Consider the following 18,786-nt stretch of genomic DNA (forward strand, 5'->3'; position numbering starts at 1 on the left):
TTGGGTTATGAAATTATTAAAAATATATAAATCGTAACGTACTAGAGAGAATTCTGCATTTCACACTATTAATGAATGAACAAGAAATGTCTTAATGGGATTAATTTACCTCAAGGAGTACCAGGTGGGTTGTCACAGCTGCGAAGTGCAAGGATCAGTTTAGTTTTGTGAACTATCTAACAACGAGTAGTCAAAGGATCAAAATCTTTGTCTTACCGAGGAAAATGTCATTCTCACTTTACTAATCTGATTGTACTTACTAATGGTTAGTTATAGTCATTTTTTTTATGCGAAGTTTTAGTCATATTTGAAAATACAATTTTCAATTTTCATTCATAATTTGACAACACATCATTCATTCGAGTACTAACCCTACGTTCTTGTTAAACGTAGGGTTAGTGAATGGATCGATCGAAAAGTGTGATCAAAGTCATGTGCATATGCATGTGCTGTGTGACTTTGATCACACTTTTCGATCGGTCCATTCAGTAACCCTCATAAGTTGTCATGAGGGAACAAAGAATAGTTTGAATATTAAGCAGACTAACTCGTCACCAAGTTCTCATACTATATACGATACAAACCAAACCAGAGGATTCATACTAGTGAAAGCTACAACATTTCATATATATGGAATCATATATACTAGTGTTTTCTCAGTACTCATTTTTTCACAGATTCAATCCGTCCATTGGTTTAAGCGAGTTAGATACCTTAACGATCATCATTTTGGCTGAAAATTTGTATAGATAATCTATACACTAATACCTAAAAACTGAACGGACGAGATGTAGATATGCGACCGAAAAGTGACCCAAAATTCAAACTTCACACGTTAATTTCAAAGCGTAGCTCCGCTCTAGATAGGATCTGTGTATATATATATATATATATTTTTTTTTTGGGTTACAACTATGTATTTTATATATTGACCCCTTATCAACTCTTTAATTATTGTTGGTTACTTTTTGCAAATATAATGCCATGTGAACATGGGTACTTCCAGTCTTCCATCGCTGGTGACTAACAGATTGATTTTTTGACAAATAAATAAATCCTTATCATAGTGTGATTAGCTAATTAAATAAAGGAAGAGTGTATTGTTATAATTATCAAATAATTGATAGCCAGCTTCATAAGAAACAATGTGTGAATGATAAGCCTTCAATAAACTAAATCAATATCTAATTAACATCTCAAGGAATGCGATATATTGGATTTTTATCTTTCTGATTGATTATTCAAACTTGCTGAAAGGCCAGCCTTGGCGGCAAAGATCTAACTTCTTCAATGGCATTTTAATTAATCACCAAATTAGTTGATTAGTCGACCCTTAAGTCGAAGGGGAAAGTGTACAAATATAACTAGACCAATTGAGCCTATATATTTGGACAGCGTCTTGGCAATTAATTTCCAATTGAATGAGAGAATATGTCTATGTTAAACCAAACTATGAGCGCTCAAGATTAACAGAGATTATCTGCACACAAATCAAGCAAATATGTAATTACTTATTCATTTAATTACAAGCTCAATCACTTGAATGCTGAATCCAAAATCTTTTTAGTCTTTTTTTTTAATTTTTTTTTTATTATGGACGAACATTTTCCCCCATTCCACTCCGATGTCAGTGAGATTTGAACCCATGACTTCTATGGTTGCTAACTAACAGGTCACGGCCTACTGACTATGCTCAATTAGATGATTCAACGTACATATTATGAATTACTTGATTTTTCGTATAGATTATTGTCAAGGGATGTCTAAAAAATAAATAAATTTAAAGTATACGATAATATTATCTAATTGATGAGCCTCCTTGGCATTTTCGGGCCTTCACTTGAGAAAAGTCAAAAATTCTTACATTCGTATCAATAGTAAAAGTTAAGTTCTCATCATTCTTATCTCAAGGACTTTAAATGTTTAGTTAAAAACAGAATGATTTGTTCAAAGTGAGTGAGAAATTTGTCACAACAAAAACATATACTATATACACGTGCTCCTGTTGGGTTATGAAATTATTAAAAATATATAAATCGTAAGAACTAGAGAGAATTCTGCATTTCACACTACTAATGAATGAACAAGAAAAGTCTTAATGGGATCAATTTACCTCAAGGAGTACCAGGTGGGTTGTCACTGCGAAGTGCAAGGATCAGTTTAGTTTTGTGAACTATCTAAAAACTAGTAGTCAAAGGATCAAAATCTTGTCTTACCGAGGAACATGTCATTCTCACATAGCTAATCCGATTGTACTTACTAATGGTTAGTTATAGTCGTATTTGAAAATACAATTTTCATTCACAATCGGACAACACAATATATCATTCATTCGACTACTAACCGTAGGTCGATTCTTTGTTAAATATTAGTTATATGCATGTGCATGTGCACGTGCCGTGTGACTTTGATCACACTTTTCGATCGGTCCACCCTCATAAGTTGTCATGCTTGAATATTAATCAGACTAACTCGTCACCTAGTTCTCATACTATATACGATACAAACCAAACCAGAGGATTCATACTAGTGAAAGCTACAACATTTCATATATATGGAATCATATATACTAGTATTTTCTCAGTACTCATTTATTCAGGGTCAATGCCGCTGTTCAAACGCAACAGTAGCCACAAGTACTTGCACATATATAAACTTTGGATAGAGATTGAATAATCTGATCGAGCATGATATGTTGACTATTTGAAGAAGCAAAGGTTTCCTCCTTGCACTGTGCCTAGTCAACTCCCTCGAACTTCAGGCACTGTTCTTTTCTGACGTGTGCTTTTGGAAATTTGACAAAGAAAATAAGAAACTGAGGCACAAAGCGATTCTGATCTCTTTGTTTTTCGCCTTTGAAAAGCAGACTAGATACCAAGTGTTTACACATTGAAACTGAAAGGGAAGAAAGATGGAAAAGTCTCAACCCACATGAATGTAATTCTAATCAGCCTAACATAAGGTTAGAAACGAATCAATAATCTTCAAAATTATGGAGCTGGATAGATTCGGTTCCTTGTATGAATTTTTTTTTTTGTTCTTTTTGTTGTCCTAGAGTGTTGTCATATCCAGCACGGAAAGATTCTAGTTGATGACATCTTAATCCACAATATATTTCTTTAATTGTAAGAAGCTTCTTGTTTGACTTTGGGGTTTGGCTCTAGAAGCGCCTCAAATTCAGACTCATGCTAATCTTCTTCCGGAGTTCTGGTTTTACTTGTAAAAGTAGAAAGTTGCTTGATGCTTTTCTCCTATAGCTACAACAGTGACAGTGGGAATTTTGACCCAACCTGGAATCCAAAGGCCCCTTGGAAAGCAGCTTCCAAGCTATCACCTCATGCTCAGTGATTCCTTTCATACATCCAGAAAACTCGAAAGAAATCATAAATACGCATTTTTACTACGTCGACGTATAATATGCCGCTTAAGCCTTAAGGGGAACTCTAGTCATTACAAAAGGCTGGAAACTTCTTCCGGCATTGTCTCCAATACGCGGGCGTTCTTCTTTTTCTGATGAGAGAAATAAAATTAAAAAGAAAGTTACAACAAACAAGTACTTCTAACTTACCTAATGAAATGCTGGTGACATAAAAAGCGACGAAAATATTACCAATTATCATAAAAAATAAAATAAAATAAAAGACATTTTTATCAAGTTCTTCAGCCACCAAGTTAGCCTCCTTATAAATATGCTTAAATTGGACAGACTCGTGATCTGTAGACTTTCTTATGGTCTCGTATTCCACAAGAGAACCATCCAGCCCAAATGAGTTAACCCGTTAAGAAACAAAGAAGTTTAAACTCAAAAACACCGCAGAGAGCCGAGCGTGTACCATTCACTGTTTTATCACAGTACGGAACTCAACTTCCAAATATCAATGCAAACACAAGGTCTCGGGACAATGGGGCTACAGAATTTCTAAGGAGAGGAAAAGATGAACACAAAAACAAATACCCAGGGCAACAACATGTCTTTTTTCCAATTAGAAGTACCCTAATTTCTTATCTTCCTTCATTTCTTTGTCAACAAAAGAATAAAAGATAGACGGAGAAAGGGTTACAAGTAATACTCAAACAGGCAACTAGTGAACGACAGTACATGCATAAAAATCCTCCTAAGCAAATTTTACTTTCAACATCCCACATCAAGAACCTAAAAGAGTACACAGAACACAGCTACAAGTTCCATGAAAACGACCATCCAACTTTTAGACATTAGTACTTAGTAGCGGTCAAAGGAAGATGGCCGCCCTCCCCTGCTAGGGCGGTCGTAAGGGCCAGCCCTGCTACGGTAACCTCCCTCATCTCTTGCTGGACCTCCCCTTCCATATCTATCACTGCCACCTCTTGCTCCACCATCCCTATCATAGCCTCTGTCTTTGCCATAGCCATTTTGAGGATAGCGATCAGAACCTCCATATCTGTCACTAGCAAAACGATCACCAGCTGGGTACCTGGAGAGAATAACCGCAAAAAGTAAAGCATAAGTGCTAATGTATAGTACTTTTTCTCCTACCATATATACATAAACACAACGTTTTATCTAAACAAAAGAGAGAATAAAAAAGGGGTTTTGTATACAGACAACTATAAGTCTATAACCAGACATAATGACAGTATGGAACAAAGCAGTGAAGAAGTAATTGATACCTGTCACTGACATAGCGATCACGGCTCCCATATTTGTCCTCCCTGCTGTCAAAACGATCCCTGTCTCCATAGCGCCCTCCATCATAACGGTCATCCATGTAGCGATCATGATCTCCACCAAAGCGATCCCCACGCCCACCAGCCCCGAACCTAGAATGTGAAGAGAATGAACCTCCCCCTCCACCTCTTCCACCACCAGCCGAAGGGCAGTCTCGAGCCCAATGTCCTGTACGCCCACACTTGAAGCATTCATCTTGGCCCACAGATCTATCACCACCTCCTCCGTAGCTTCTCCTGCCACCAGAAGAGTATCCTCCCCCTCCTCCTCCTCCTCTATAGCCATGGTCTAAATCTTCCCCTCCCATTCTGGGTTGGGCTTTGTTCACGGAGATGGTGCGGGCACCCAATTCCTGTCCATGCATCTCCCGGATTGCATCTTCCATTGCCCGTCGATCTCCAAATGTAATAAACCCAAAACCACGAGGACGCCGTGTATCTCTTTCCACCATGATCTACAGAAATTTCACATTAGAGATGCTCATACCCAGTGTTTACACAGATAGCAATAACATAAACAAAACAATTATAGTGTTTTGTTTTGAACACAATGATATTCGCAAGATTTGCAAGTTAGACAGCAAGAGCATCAAACAGCACAAAGACGGGATGCATTGCATTATCATACATTTAAAACCGTATGAGTTCATTACTCAGAAGATTAAGGATGCATTGCATTATGATAAGTATAAAACTAATTCCACGTTCTAATATGAATAATGCAATACCATTGAACTGACAAATGTTTTTCAAAGCATGATAAATACTGAGAACAAAAATCCAGATTAACAAATAGGATAGAACATTGCAAGTAGGGCATGATCCAGATTAACTGAGATTCACAAGCAATTGACAGTACTAAGGCAACCAAATTATATATAAAAGACAGTTTAAATTGGTACTCCAAAAATTTCAGTAAGCACAAAGGCAGAAAACTTCTACCAAAGCTCAAATAAATAGAACTTGGATGAGAACTGTCGTTTCCAAATTCCTATTACTGAAACTCACCTGCTTTAAGCAAAACTGACACAGCTATATACTTCGATCTACTACTAAAGAGAGATCTCATTCAGAAAATTACAATTAAGTCGCAGTAATTTCTCAAAAACTGGCAGAAGAATGAGAAAACTACGTACAAAGAAACAAACACACACATATACTTGTAAAAAGTGTTAAAAGGTATCAAGCAGTGATAAAGATCATCTTTTTATGCACCCACAAACCCACATCACCAACACACATAAAAGAGGAAAAAAATTTTAATTAGACCGATCAAGAACTGAGAGAGTAATTTCAGAATTTATTATCGTGCAAGTGACTAACTAAAAAACAATAAAATTGGAGACGAGATAGGGGTTTGTACCTAAAATACATTTTGCAACCATCTAACTGGTATTTAAAATTCAATGAGTTGATACTTACTTTCCCTTTGTAAATATCGATAACAGAGCACCTTGTTCATACTGGAATATTTCTGATATTAGAAGAATCCACATCTGACAATAGATGACCACTGACCTTGAATTCCCACAACATCAAATGAACTAGTTCCAGCATAAACTGATACCTAACCCGCAAACCCGCGACAAGGTTAATTGCATCTAGTCTCTACGCCCAGAACACTATCAAGTATGTCAGCAGTTACATTGACACCAGAAACATCCATCTTGTAGTCACAAAACCAATCTACCCTCAGGCAAAGCTACACAGATCAGCCAGAGAAAGGCAGCTCTTGCAGCATTTGATCTTTACACTATTCAAAATTAACAACTCAGAACACCAAAATACATCTAATTACCCGCAGCAACCATCTTTACTCTGCAAATTATAACCAACTTGTTCCATAGCTACCTAGCTCCATCAGTCTTTCAACAAATCAGCAAAACTAAACCAAAAGATTCCTAAACAGCCAAGATACTCTGTCCAAACAAAATGCTGATTCCCTTTCCAACATACAATTTAGTTATAGTAAACACCTGAAATTATATCCGTGTTCTGGCTTTTTTATTTTTAGAAATTCTGACAATTTTTTAGTACTTTCAAAATTCTTGCCCTCAGGTATTATGGAATCTTAAATCAAATTTGCAACTACAGATACACTAGAAACCACCGAAGATAGTAAAGCATTGATGTTGCTGAACTCAGACCTGTCCATGCGATATGATAATCAACACAATACTCTTTTCTGACACCTTCAAAAATGCAACTGATCTGAACAATGACTCAAAAGACCAACAGACTGCATTGCATAAACGTTGCCAAATGTGAATTTGCTAGACTGACAGTGTTGGAGACCCCAGAGCTGATGTCAAAAAACTCTACCAGGTCTAGATGATCTTCATTCCCCGCTAAACCAGCAACATTAGCTTAATCATCGCAACAAAACAATAACAACAAAAGAGTATTGAAGTAGTTCAAACAAAGTTCAAGTGCAAGGCTCAAAAGCAGCCCCATACTTCAAGAGTGCTCCACATTAGCAGATGAGAGGATCCCATTGCCGGCCAGAAGCAGTTAAGAGTCACTAACCCAGACTAACCCCCTCAAGCATGAACTACCTAAATTTGACACTTTGGAACCTCACCCGATCAGGCATCAGAAGTTTACTATATCTGAAAAACAAATTAGCAAGAGACAACAAAGCTTTGTGATTTAGCAGCCACTAAGAAACTCCCCACATAACAGATGATGAGTTGAAGTAGATCACCCTCTGAATTCTATGAGAAAAGAAACATATGAACATGGAGGAGGAGGAGAAACTATCCGGCTCAAAAATCATTCTCACAAGACAGACAACCTTCACCATCATGTTTTGAATCAAACCAACCAAAAATATTGGCAAGCAGATAGATATAGGGGCCTTTGGTCTACTTAGAAAAATAAAAAACCTTCTTGCAGCAAAAGAACCAAATCACTGGTTCAAGCAATACCATCTGAGGCTTCGGCACTTGATGAAAAGAACCCAAACAGAAAGCATAAACTTCAGTATGAGAAACTTCTCAAATTTGACACGTTATTTGACTTGCTGATTAGTCGGTCGATCCTCTAAGCAATACTTATGGTCCAACTTTCCAACATTACCACAGGACTTTTCTTGTGGAACCCAACCCCATCTCTTCCATGAATGAATACTCTGTTACAAAATAGCAGATGACACTAAATCAGGTCGCTAAGCTTAGCTGCCTTGAACCAAACTCCACAAATCCCGAGGCCATCTGCTAATGTTTCTATTTCCTGGCTTGAGATTTGTTGTCCCACCAGCTATAATCTACTACCAAAAATGACACAAAGTCTGGGAACTTGATGCAACCAACAAAAACAGCTCTACGTAAAACCCATCTATCACGGCATCAAAAGATCATAACCAGCACTCCAGAAAAACAAGAAAACAAATAAGGAGCATTAATATACAAAGTAAAAGGAAAAAAAAATTGTTCCAGACAGAGAATCATCAAACAGTATCAAACAAGTATATGATCTACAGTAGTGTACTATATCCATAGGATCTCACTGCTCAAGATCCCAAAACTACAGCACCTTGGTTTTGAACAGTAAATGCACCAAAACCAAAACAAAGATAAGCCATTTTATACTCCAAATACCTTTGCAAGTTTCAAATTTCATTTCAAAGAGAGAGTACAAAAAAGCTAGAACTTCAAAAAATGCAGATGCTTTATTTTTATTTTTATTTTTACGAAATAGCCATGAATTTTTCAATCAATGAAGCTAAACGAAAGCCTCAAATCGATTAACGGAACCATCCTTGAACCTTCTTTTTTTCTAAAATCCGTGTAAACATCCCTAAATTGAAACCGATTTTCATCAAAATAGTTCAAGGAAACAAAATTTTCATACAGTTTTCAAGCAAAGCAAAGCAGCTTAGACCTAGCAGAAAGAAAATTTAAGCATCGGAGGAGAAGGAATTGAGGTTACCTGAGATTCATGGACTTTGCCAAAGCGAGCAAAAGCGCTCTCGAGCTGATGCTCTGTGACGTCCCAGGCCAAACCTCCGACGAAGATTCGGTACTCTTCTTTTCCGGCCATCTCTCTCTTTTTCTCTCTCTCTCTCTCTCTCTGAAACAAAAAAACCCTAACCGCTTCGGCCTCTTCTTCTATTGCCTCGTCTACTTTGAATTTCTTTTTACCCTTTTCTTTTTCTATTTATTTACTTTATAAATTAGGACAGGCCCCATTTTTTTCTGTATTCTCACTTTAGTCCTCCAATTTTTGATTTTCAAGTTTGGTGGCCCTCCAATTTTTGCTCTATCCCATTATATAACCATTTCACTCTCTCAAGTCCAAAAGTTTTGCAGTACGCCGAAGTCAGAGGTAATAGAGTCCTAAAAGCTCTTCAATGTTTCCGAGTATTGAAATTTTGTAGTCGAGAGTTGTTAGAATTCGTTTTGTATGAAACACAAAACAAAATGTGACTAATTAAACGACTCTCAACTCCACAGTTTCAATACTCCAGAGCACTATAAAAGAGACTTCAAAGCACTATAGAGATAAATGTGCTATAGATTCTTTTAGAGTCTATACCTTTTTGTAGTCAAATAGTATTTCTCTATTCTTTTCAATATTAGGACAAGTTTCAAGTTCGAATGTCTGCTCCCTCCTAGGGGTCTGTCTAATTGGGCATACAAAGCACGGTAGCTGAATGAAAAAACGTCATGAGCAAAGACGAGAAAAGGAAAAAAAAACTGATCTTGATTCACTATATCAATGATGGAAGAAACAATTGCAAATAGTTACAGCTGTGAAATAATTACATAAATGGACGTACATAATTTGCAGGACTGTACATGAAATGGCACAGGTATCAACAAGTGATTGAAGTGTGTTAAAACTTCAGGCTTTTCCTCCCTAATTCTATTGTTCTGATAAAAGGGGGAGCCTAGTAACACTGCTACCTCCGCCACCACCGGTTAGTGATTTAGAGTTAGTCGGTTTCATAGAATTGGATTTAACAGGTTTCGAAGAACTCTTCTTGTTTATCCTCATGGGAAGAATCTGCAACCTTGGATTGCGCTTAGTACCTGAATTTTCAGCAGCCAACTGATAACTTTCCACCAGCTCCAGCTGTCTGGCAATTATTTCGGAGCGTCTTGGAAGGAGCTCTACGGGCTCTCCACCAGGAATCACTATATACTCGATTGCAAGTCGAACCTCCTAACACAAACAAAAGGAAAAATGGTGGTACAGTTAAGCAGATGATATATGTAAGGATCAAATGAATAGAAAAAATTGACACTCAAAATCAGACGTATTGAAAGCGAATGTGAAGTTGCATGGCGTACAACAGAGAGGACAATTTCTCAGAAACTGCCGGTAGAGGTATCCATAGAAAATAGGTGGGATGGGAAAGGAAATGCACCTCCAACGCATCGATCTCTTCTAAAGATGGTTTTCTTTTGGGTGCATCATCTTCAATTTCAATGTCAAAGGAATTATTGACAAGCTGCTTTGGCAAAGAACCAACTGATTCCATTTCAAGAATCGTACGAACTGCCTTCACGATTTGTGCCATGGTATTTGACTGCAAGATTAACATCAAATATGTGAATGAGCCGCAGCAAGCTTACAGGCAATAGAGATAAAGTACAGAGACATTACCTTCATGACAAATACAGGCAACTGGTGGAATTTTGCTACACCACGAATCCATGGGTTTTGCTTCATCTCAGAACTGGATGCTATAATTGCATCTGCTGTTCCAATATCATCAGTTACCTCAATTTCATCCTCAAGCCCCATCACCTGTGCTACTTGCAGTAGGTCAGCTTCAAGGATCTGCAGTCAAACAAAAAGGAAAGGATCAATAAAGATCATCTGCCTAGTCAACAACTATCCACAATACAATTTCTTTGGGGGGTTTGGGTCAAAAGACAAAGTGTAACGTTTGTCCTTCGTGGGTGTAGATTTTCCAATTAAAACAGAAAGTGAACCATGTGGAAACCAAGTATTTTACATTTTTACCTTGTATGTATATATACACACTGGTGAACTTCTCTTCTTCACAGATTTATCACTGCTCAATCTTCTAGACACATTGGGTGAAGGATCTAGATCTTCCTCGTCAGACTCCAAAACACTAGCAATAATGTCTTTAGTAACACCAAAATCTGATACTTTTTGATAGTTCGGTTCGGATATTTGAGTAGACATGCAAGAGTCATCAGCATCCGCATCAATACGACGAACTTCAAACAGAGGAGATTTCCCTATAAGCCAGAAACCGTCAAATCAGATAAGGTGTTCCCTAACAACTTCACTTCCAAGTGGAGTCTCTGAAACTCAGGTAATAAGTAGAGGTTCTAAATGAGAAAATGTAGAGTACCAGCTAGTATAGCATCCACGGTCGCATCTAATCTGTGATGAACTCGAAATTCTGTTTTAGATATAATCTCAACAGCACATGTAAATGTAGGAGGCCCCTTTCTTTCAAGAATTGTCTTTTGAACTTTCCTCTTTCTCGCTTCTTCATCTCCCAGGGTCACACTCTGCATTTACATGAAGAATTCCTTTAATCTATCAACATTTCTTATCCGGGAAATTCTTAAATTGGTAAGACCATCACTACACAATAATCATTGCAGTGGAAATGATGATTCATACAAGATAGCAACTTGCACGACTAATGGCACTTTTTACAATTATAAAATGAAAAACTTGATGCATAACAGAAACTTAATTGAAATATATGTATATAAATCCAATTCGAATGAATATAGAATGGATGGCATTGTACCTCTATACCACCAACAAGGATTTGTAAAGAAGGATTCTTTATTATATTGTCTATCGTCATTCCATGTGCTGTTCCAACTAGCTGAACTCCTCTTTGAGCAATAGTACTGGAAGCCAATGCTTCAAGCTCTGTCCCAATTTCATCTATTATAATGGTTTGAGGCATATGATTTTCAACTGCTTCAATCATAACCTGCATTAAAGGAAAAGGCAAAAGAGATTATAAACCAAAAGAGTTCCAAAAGTATAATACTACTTGGGAACTAAAGCAACAGTTGCATAAATAAGCCATATATTGTCAACACTCACATTATGCTGCATGTTCACATTAGGAACTTGCATCCTCCTTGCACGCCCTATTCCCGCATGAGGTACATCTCCATCTCCCCCAATCTCATTCGATGTATCCACAATGACAACACGCTTCATATGCTCATCCGCCAACATTCTAGCAATTTCTCTGCACCAACATATCCACACTAAATTCAAAACCACGTTCGCTCTTGATTCCAAGTCACAGTAGGAAAACAAGGAAAGTTCCAATGTGTACTGAAATTTGCTTTCGAGTAGGACATATACCTGATCAAGGTTGTCTTGCCAACTCCAGGAGGTCCTATAACCAAGATTGAACCACCACCCTCAACCAAGTCGCGGATGATCTCAGCACTTCCCGACACAGCTCTCCCCACCCGGCAAGTAAGTCCAATGATTTGCAGCTTTCGGTTTCGGATAGCACTTATCCGGTGTAATGAGTTATTAATACCAGAACGGTTGTCATCTGAAAACTCACTAACCTGGAAACCAAAAAAAAAAAAAAAAGTTGCAGCTACAATAAGTAAACACATAAATAAATAGTTACATCTCCATCTTCACAATAAACATATTCGTCAATCCTTTTCCAACTAAATATTAAAAAAAAGTTGAAGTATTGTTTAAATAAAGTAATTACCCAATTACTATTAAACCAATAAAAAATAATAATTAACCATCACTAACCACCAATTGATGATGCTTTATTAGATAAAAAATAAAAGTCTCAGTTTTCATAACATGATTACCCATGTCTCATATATCCTGCGGTTTCATTAATTAAAGTATTAATTAAAGTTTGAGGGCAGTTGCAACGGCGCTTATTAAAAGAACAAAAAAAAAAAAAAGACATGATCACCTTGGATACAGCGAGCCGGAGATCTTCTTGGCTGACAGGATATTCCGAGATGACCCAATCGCCGGTGGGAAACCTGGCAATCGGAGGCCTGCCCAAATCCATGACGACCTCAATGAGCCTGCCGATCTCCTCATGCCTGTACAGCTCGCTCTTCATCCTCTCCGGCAACAACTCCAGAAACAGCTCCAGCTCCGACGCGGCCTGGGTCTGCGACGTGGAAGCCGAGCTCCCCGGATTCGACGACGACCCATTGCCGGAGAAGAACCGATCCGACGGGCGGCGAATCGCCGGCGACGAGGAGTGTTTGGAGGAAGAAGCAATTCCCCTATGCAGGCCACGTGTTCGACGAAATGAGGAAGAGAGTGTGGAGACGAAGTTGGAGGTCTGGAGAAAACAGAGGGTGGAGATGGGGAATTGGGTGGCGGAGTGCCATGAGTTCTGGAGATCAAGGAGCACGAGTTGGGAGGTCAGAGCTGTCATCCTGTAACAGGGCTTGGATTTGGGAGTGATTGGGTTTGAGTTAAGGAACGATCGGCGAGAAGATTCGGAGGTATCTCCAGTGGGATTGGAGCATATTATTATTTGGAGGGAAAGTGAGGCCCACCACATAGCTTGAGGCTTGAGCAACCGTTAGAAGTAATGGAGTTCATCCACGTGGGGGCTGCTTCAACAGCCACACAATTTTTCTCCCCTTTTTATTTTATTTTCAGACATATTTTTCAAATTCCAAATTGATTTCTTTTTTTATCCAAAGGGAAAACATCACAACTGGTGTATGAATTTTAGGTATTTCTACACTTTGGTGTACCAACTTTCATAACTATCAGAATGGTGTATCAAGTTTGCTCCAATATTTCATTTTGGTGTACGCCATTAAATTTTCAGTTATCTTAAAAAAAAAAAAAAAAACTAACAAAGCTAAAGGAAAGATAAAGGAATTTTTTTTTTTTTTGCAAAGATAACGGAAAATTTAACGACCTACCAAAATGAAAGATTGGAGCAAACTTGATACATCATTCTGATAGTTATGAAAGTTGGTACACCAAAGTGTAGAAATGCCTAAAATTCATACACCATTTGTGAAGATATCCCTTTTCCAAATGGATGTCATTTATATGATAGAGAAAAATAGTATGTGGCCTGAAATGAGAATGAAAAAATAAAAATTGCACACAAGACTGAATGGCAAATCTCAGCACGCTTCCAGTCCCATCGGAACGGTCCCAAATGGGAGGAAATTTCTTCGTTCAATTTTGTATTTGGTTGACGGTAGAAACTTTGAATTTGCACCGACGTAGAGGAACAGTATCTCAGCCGTGCAAGAGTGCAGGTCACCAACGAAGCCTGCTCTTGCTGAGAGGTGAGAGCTATACAAAGCTCAAAGTACATCGCTCTGGCTAACCTAGAATGCAGAACTATGTACATACACTACTATTTCAGAAACTCATCTATGGTCAAAGATCAAAGAGAGAAGGAAATGCTGAAACATTTGTTATCTACTGAGCTGGCTAAGTATCTCTGATTAGCAATGCAAGTCAAGATGGAGGTATGCAACTGATAAACATTTTTTTTATTTATGCACAATTGCACATCATGATTTACACTTCAGTGTACACTTGATGCTCAGAAACTATTGCTGTACAGCGATGGGGATGCAAGCCGCTAACTAAATTTGGCTCAATCTATTCCCAACCCATCAGTATATTTCTTACACCTTCCTCAATTTTGTTCTTTGGCGCTGAAGGACAGACTCCTTCATCTAGCAGGAATCTGTAGACCTCCCACTCCCGATCTCGGATCATGTGTCTCACTATCTCAGCCTGAAATAAGTTGGTAACAAAACACCAATGAATGGTAGAATGACGAATTAAATTGGTATCACTCCTCATTACTGCAAAAGATGTAGGATATCATTGGCATAAGACACTCATAATGTTGGTTAGAGCTAATACCGAAAAGATGCGCGTGCTCAGATCTTTGAGGGCAAGAGAAATATCATAAAAGACAAGAGGCCGACCCTTGCCAGACAACTCAACTGGGTTAGCTACCAACAGCTCAGTGTCAGGGCCACGGTTCACCACAGCCACTCGAAGGGGACACAAAAGCTCCGTTCTCAAGCGAGAACATAATGCATCTTGCTTATTGGGGTCAACAATCTTCTTGCCATCTGCTTGCATTATGAACAAGTCCACCTCACAATTCCCTTTTGTGTTTTCATAGAATCGTCCATAAGAAATCTGATATTGAACCCAAATTTTACATACAGTGGTCAGTGTTGTTCACTAATATGGTAAAATATATAAACAAAAATAAAAATAAAAAAAACAGGAGGAAGATTTAATGGAATTTTATCGGCCAGAAAAGGCATGACCTCTTTTCTGCCGGAACTCACTACCAAATAGGTCTCGTGTAATATATCAAATATACCAACTTTACTTTATATATCTCTCTCTAGTATGATTTTACCTGAACTTTATTGAGCATGCAAAGTTTATAAAAGTTCAATTAGAAGATTGAGAGTCTACATCAAGCATTTAAGGTTCATCAAACTAATTAATTTTCCGCAAACTAACAGTTATTGTTGACAATGATGACGTTTGATGTGAATATTGAAACGGTAAATTGTGAAACAAAACCCAAAATATTTTTCTCCCCCAAACTACATAGCTTAAAAAACATGTACCTGAATGTCATAATCCTTTAGTGTTCTCATGATGTCATACACTAGACCTTTATGATCCGGACAGAATATTTGAACTAGTGTGTGAGAGGGGCTGAGGTTATTGTCCACTGTTATTGAAATGGGAATGGAGGCAACAGGTCTTTTTAGGCGTCCATTGGTCCGCTCTAAACTTAACATTTCTTCAGTGATTACAGAAGGAAGATAAGGAGAACCCTGTGAACATGCGGTAACTTTTGACTCAGCCAATTCAATTTCACAACCCAACAAGACATTCCCCAAGACAGCTTTCAGGCAATTAATTGTTTCATCTTGTCTTCTTTTTGTATGCAGCAGTTCTCTGATTGAAAAAGAGAAAGAATATGATTAGTCATATTTTAGGAGGAAAGATGAAACAATCTCAGTAGCGACTCTCAACTGATGTGCCCTCACACAAACATGATGATACACCAACACCTAAACTCCTTTAGTAGTAAGCACCAGTATAAAGTAACTGAAAACACAAGTCTAGAGAACCTAATTGAAAATGATGCAAACAAAAACTTGAAGGAACCACATGGAGGAACTGGTTCTCTTTTATTAGCAGTTACAAGTGAACACTGGCAATAAGTCTAGAATGAAACTTGGGAAGTAGATCTACCAAAAAGAGAAAAGGAAGGCAGAAATGATGCACCATTATAGATAGGGAAATGATGTCAAGAGTGACAAACCTGGTATCTGTAACAAAAAAAAGGTCCATCACTTTCCCATCTGGGGTAGTAGACACCTTCACTCTCTCTATTGTGAGCTCAAGCTCACAAAGAACCTTAGTGACATCTATTGGGTAAAAAGTATTAATAATAATCTCAACTAAATATATAGCAGCATACAGAACAATTTTTGCTGAAGATTCAGATGCATTAAAACAAGTAGGCAATGTAAAGGAAATAAAAACAAAGACACAGATAGAAACACCACTTCTACACGAAGTTACCCTTATGCACCACTTGTTCATTTCAACAGGATCCCTTGTTTGATCTCTTTTCTCTAAATGGGGATAATACAATTACTGATTTAATGTAGTCATCTATCCATAAAAGTATATTTACAATGTTAAGGCTTTAAACTGTTTTCTTTTCCGTCTAGGCCAGTCTGAAGAATAGTTGATAAGTTGTCCCAAGCTTTCATAAATTACTAATTTTGGTAATTCTAGTCTATTTTATATAAGGGAAATGAAAATTACTGATTAAACTCATTTTCTCTTATACCTAGAAATCAATAATCTTCAATCAATGCTCAAACACCGCTCTATAGTCTATATCAAGAACTCACAAACACCAAATAGAGATCATCGACTCTCTGTAATCACAGACAAAAATGAATTTCCAGCTAAACTGGTACTGGGATAGTTGCATTGAAGATTGAACAAGTTTGATGAATCATTTAGCACTAGCAAAGAACTGAAATTTTTTTGTTTACACCCAAATGAGAAATTTGAAATTTCTGAACTTTTGTCTATCTATGCAAAACTAAGCTATGAACAATCAATTCAAAGATAACAATTAATCATGCAAGTGACAATCTTGGAAATGAAAGTTTACCATGCAATAGGCCTTCCTGTTCATAAGAGCACCAGAATTTCAAAAGGAACACATCTAATGGCTTGGGCTGCTGGTTTTCCGGCCGGTAATAGTATATTCCAGAAGTTGTAAAATGTGAGGGACACACTTCTAACAATCTCTTTGTCAACAAATCCCACCTTGTTTCCGGTTTTCCCACCACCCAAAACACTACGTAGCACCACTTTCCATCCGTCGAAACATCTTCAAACACAAAAGCAACAAAATTGTAATTTGCCATTACAAATTCTATGATCCATAAAGAATGACCCATTTTCTGTTTTACAACAAAAGAGCCTAGACTGAAAGACGCATTCTTTGTTTCTCTTTAAAAGCTTGGATCCACCAATTAGTGTTCAGCAAACTTCAAGAAACTAATTACATGCATTCTCAAGAATTTCAGATCCAAATAGTAAACTTTCCAAGTAAAGACCTTTAAAACCTATAAACATCAGAACAAACCACGCTACTTTCCCAGCTCCAAATCCAAAACCCACTTCCAGAAAAACCTCAAATCACTCAGAGAACAAAGGAATTAAACTACAAGCAAAAAAAAAAAAACTCACCTCCTCTGCAAATGCTTATCCCAAAGAGCAATATGACCCTGCACAGATCACAGCCTAGCCCAGTTTTGTCAGGGCAATTCACAGTGACCACGGTAGGATCTCCAGCCTTCTCTGCCTGGCTAATTACCACCATGTCCTCATGCAAAATGCCCATTGCCGCCGAGCTTCTCCTCTGTTTTTTGCTCTGTTTTCCGGTGACTAGAAAACTCAGCAAAGGATAAAGAGATCCCAAAAGACCCAACTTGGGTCTGGTGGGTGTCTTCGGATTCTTGCTCCTGTTTTTTATTGAGCTAAACTAGTGCGAGATTCCAAATCATACGGGAGGATTTTTAGATCATATAGAATCCATACAAATAGAAGATAACAGATGCTGTTGGTCTCTATTCCTTCTCTGTTTTTTCCTCTCTTGGAATATCAATATCTCATACTTATTGTTGGGAGAGTGAGTGAGGTTAAACTATAAGGCTATGTTTGTTACATGGGACTGGACTGGATTGGAGTAACTTATATAAGAAAATAAGACTCATCCCACGTTTGGCACACATGAGGACTCAATTAAATGAGATTAGAGAGTCCCCGCATCAGCTCCCGACCTTCTTACATAGAACCCCCAAAACTCATCGGACTGTGGAAGCACGGGCTTCAACAACGCATTAGTCTCTCCTTCCCTTTTGCGCGCTTCAACCTCGTCTCTCCTTCTCTTTCGTGCTTCAGCCTCGTCTCTCCACTCTCGATCGCGCATCATCCTCCTTGAACTTCTATGTTCAATTTCTTTTCTATGTCATGCTCCTTTTGCTTTGATTCTGATTCCCTCTTCCCTTCAACCCTGTCTAGCTTCTTCTTCTCATGTATCTACTGTGATTTGTTAAATTAAAGACTATGGATTGATTTTCTATTAACAATTGTTTATGGGTTGTAACAATTGGTGTCTGGGTAGCTTGATTTGCTAAGAATTGATCAATTTCAAGATTGGGTTTTTTTTTCTTTTAACAATGTCTGTGTTTTTATCTTCTTCTTTGGTTGGTTGTTTTCATTGATTTTGAATGTTGATCAATTCTGGGTTTTTTCTTTCTTTTAACAACGTCTGTGTTTTTATCTTCTTATTTGGCTGTTTGTTTTCATTGATTTTGGATGTTGATCAATTCTGGGTCAAGTAACTGTAACTAGTCATGTAACTGGTCACGTAACTGAACATGTCACTGACCAAGTAACTGACCATGTCACTGGTCAAGTAACTGACCATGTCACTGACCAAGTAACTGACCATGTCACTGACCAAGTAACTGACCATGTCACTGACCAAGTATCTGTAACTGGTCAAGT

General features: G+C 37.8%; 3 protein-coding genes across 6 annotated transcripts; all 3 read right to left on the reverse strand.

Annotated features, from left to right (window-relative positions):
* Positions 1 to 3,950: 3,950 nt before the first annotated feature.
* On the reverse strand, positions 3,951 to 8,835 carry LOC112182298 (glycine-rich RNA-binding protein RZ1C). Of its 2 annotated transcripts, none has more exons than XM_024320735.2 (3): positions 8,638 to 8,835; positions 4,651 to 5,162; positions 3,951 to 4,454 (listed from the first exon to the last, which is right to left on the reverse strand). In XM_024320735.2, exons 1-3 carry the CDS (start codon positions 8,746 to 8,748, stop codon positions 4,223 to 4,225), a joined length of 855 nt encoding a protein of 284 aa, XP_024176503.1. In that variant the 5' UTR covers positions 8,749 to 8,835; the 3' UTR covers positions 3,951 to 4,222. The 2 variants fall into 2 exon arrangements, with proteins under 2 accessions (XP_024176503.1, XP_024176504.1); XM_024320736.2 differs by lacking the exon at positions 8,638 to 8,835 and adding an exon at positions 6,130 to 7,837.
* A 558-nt stretch (positions 8,836 to 9,393) lies between these two features.
* On the reverse strand, positions 9,394 to 13,234 carry LOC112182299 (protein SEEDLING PLASTID DEVELOPMENT 1). Of its 2 annotated transcripts, none has more exons than XM_024320737.2 (9): positions 12,620 to 13,233; positions 12,031 to 12,245; positions 11,761 to 11,911; positions 11,453 to 11,644; positions 11,042 to 11,204; positions 10,681 to 10,925; positions 10,318 to 10,494; positions 10,079 to 10,240; positions 9,394 to 9,873 (listed from the first exon to the last, which is right to left on the reverse strand). In XM_024320737.2, exons 1-9 carry the CDS (start codon positions 13,226 to 13,228, stop codon positions 9,574 to 9,576), a joined length of 2,214 nt encoding a protein of 737 aa, XP_024176505.2. In that variant the 5' UTR covers positions 13,229 to 13,233; the 3' UTR covers positions 9,394 to 9,573. The 2 variants fall into 2 exon arrangements, with proteins under 2 accessions (XP_024176505.2, XP_024176506.2); XM_024320738.2 differs by having other exon boundaries at positions 9,707 to 9,873; positions 10,002 to 10,240; positions 12,620 to 13,234.
* A 940-nt stretch (positions 13,235 to 14,174) lies between these two features.
* LOC112170780 (ACT domain-containing protein ACR10) lies at positions 14,175 to 17,911 on the reverse strand. 2 transcript variants are annotated; one of them, XM_024308140.2, is made up of 6 exons: positions 17,464 to 17,911; positions 16,880 to 17,101; positions 16,010 to 16,016; positions 15,303 to 15,639; positions 14,572 to 14,856; positions 14,175 to 14,439 (listed from the first exon to the last, which is right to left on the reverse strand). In XM_024308140.2, the coding sequence occupies exons 1-6, from the start codon at positions 17,615 to 17,617 to the stop codon at positions 14,302 to 14,304; spliced, it is 1,143 nt and encodes a 380-aa protein (XP_024163908.1). In that variant the 5' UTR covers positions 17,618 to 17,911; the 3' UTR covers positions 14,175 to 14,301. The 2 variants fall into 2 exon arrangements, with proteins under 2 accessions (XP_024163908.1, XP_024163867.1); XM_024308099.2 differs by having other exon boundaries at positions 16,010 to 16,115; positions 17,464 to 17,909.
* Positions 17,912 to 18,786: the final 875 nt, after the last annotated feature.

This window comes from Rosa chinensis, chromosome 1 (assembly GCF_002994745.2).
Source record: "Rosa chinensis cultivar Old Blush chromosome 1, RchiOBHm-V2, whole genome shotgun sequence".
NCBI lineage: Eukaryota > Viridiplantae > Streptophyta > Magnoliopsida > Rosales > Rosaceae > Rosa > Rosa chinensis.

What these genes read in the sequence shown, in the direction of transcription:
- LOC112182299 (XM_024320737.2), bottom strand. Translation starts at nt 13,228, where the DNA reads ATGTGGTGGGCCTCACTTTCCCTCCAAATAATAATATGCTCCAATCCC. An exon ending in CGTGGATGCTATACTAGCTG is followed by an intron (nt 10,926 to 11,041) that starts GTACTCTACATT and finishes TCTGGCTTATAG; the next exon opens with GGAAATCTCCTCTGTTTGAA. An exon ending in TGTGTATATATACATACAAG is followed by an intron (nt 10,495 to 10,680) that starts GTAAAAATGTAA and finishes GTTTGACTGCAG; the next exon opens with ATCCTTGAAGCTGACCTACT.
- LOC112182298 (XM_024320735.2), bottom strand. Translation starts at nt 8,748, where the DNA reads ATGGCCGGAAAAGAAGAGTACCGAATCTTCGTCGGAGGTTTGGCCTGG. An exon ending in GCAAAGTCCATGAATCTCAG is followed by an intron (nt 5,163 to 8,637) that starts GTAACCTCAATT and finishes AAATTTCTGTAG; the next exon opens with ATCATGGTGGAAAGAGATAC. An exon ending in GATCGCTATGTCAGTGACAG is followed by an intron (nt 4,455 to 4,650) that starts GTATCAATTACT and finishes TATTCTCTCCAG; the next exon opens with GTACCCAGCTGGTGATCGTT.
- LOC112170780 (XM_024308099.2), bottom strand. Translation starts at nt 17,617, where the DNA reads ATGGGCATTTTGCATGAGGACATGGTGGTAATTAGCCAGGCAGAGAAG. An exon ending in TTTTTTGTTACAGATACCAG is followed by an intron (nt 15,640 to 16,009) that starts GTTTGTCACTCT and finishes TTTTTCAATCAG; the next exon opens with AGAACTGCTGCATACAAAAA. An exon ending in TGAGCACGCGCATCTTTTCG is followed by an intron (nt 14,440 to 14,571) that starts GTATTAGCTCTA and finishes AACTTATTTCAG; the next exon opens with GCTGAGATAGTGAGACACAT.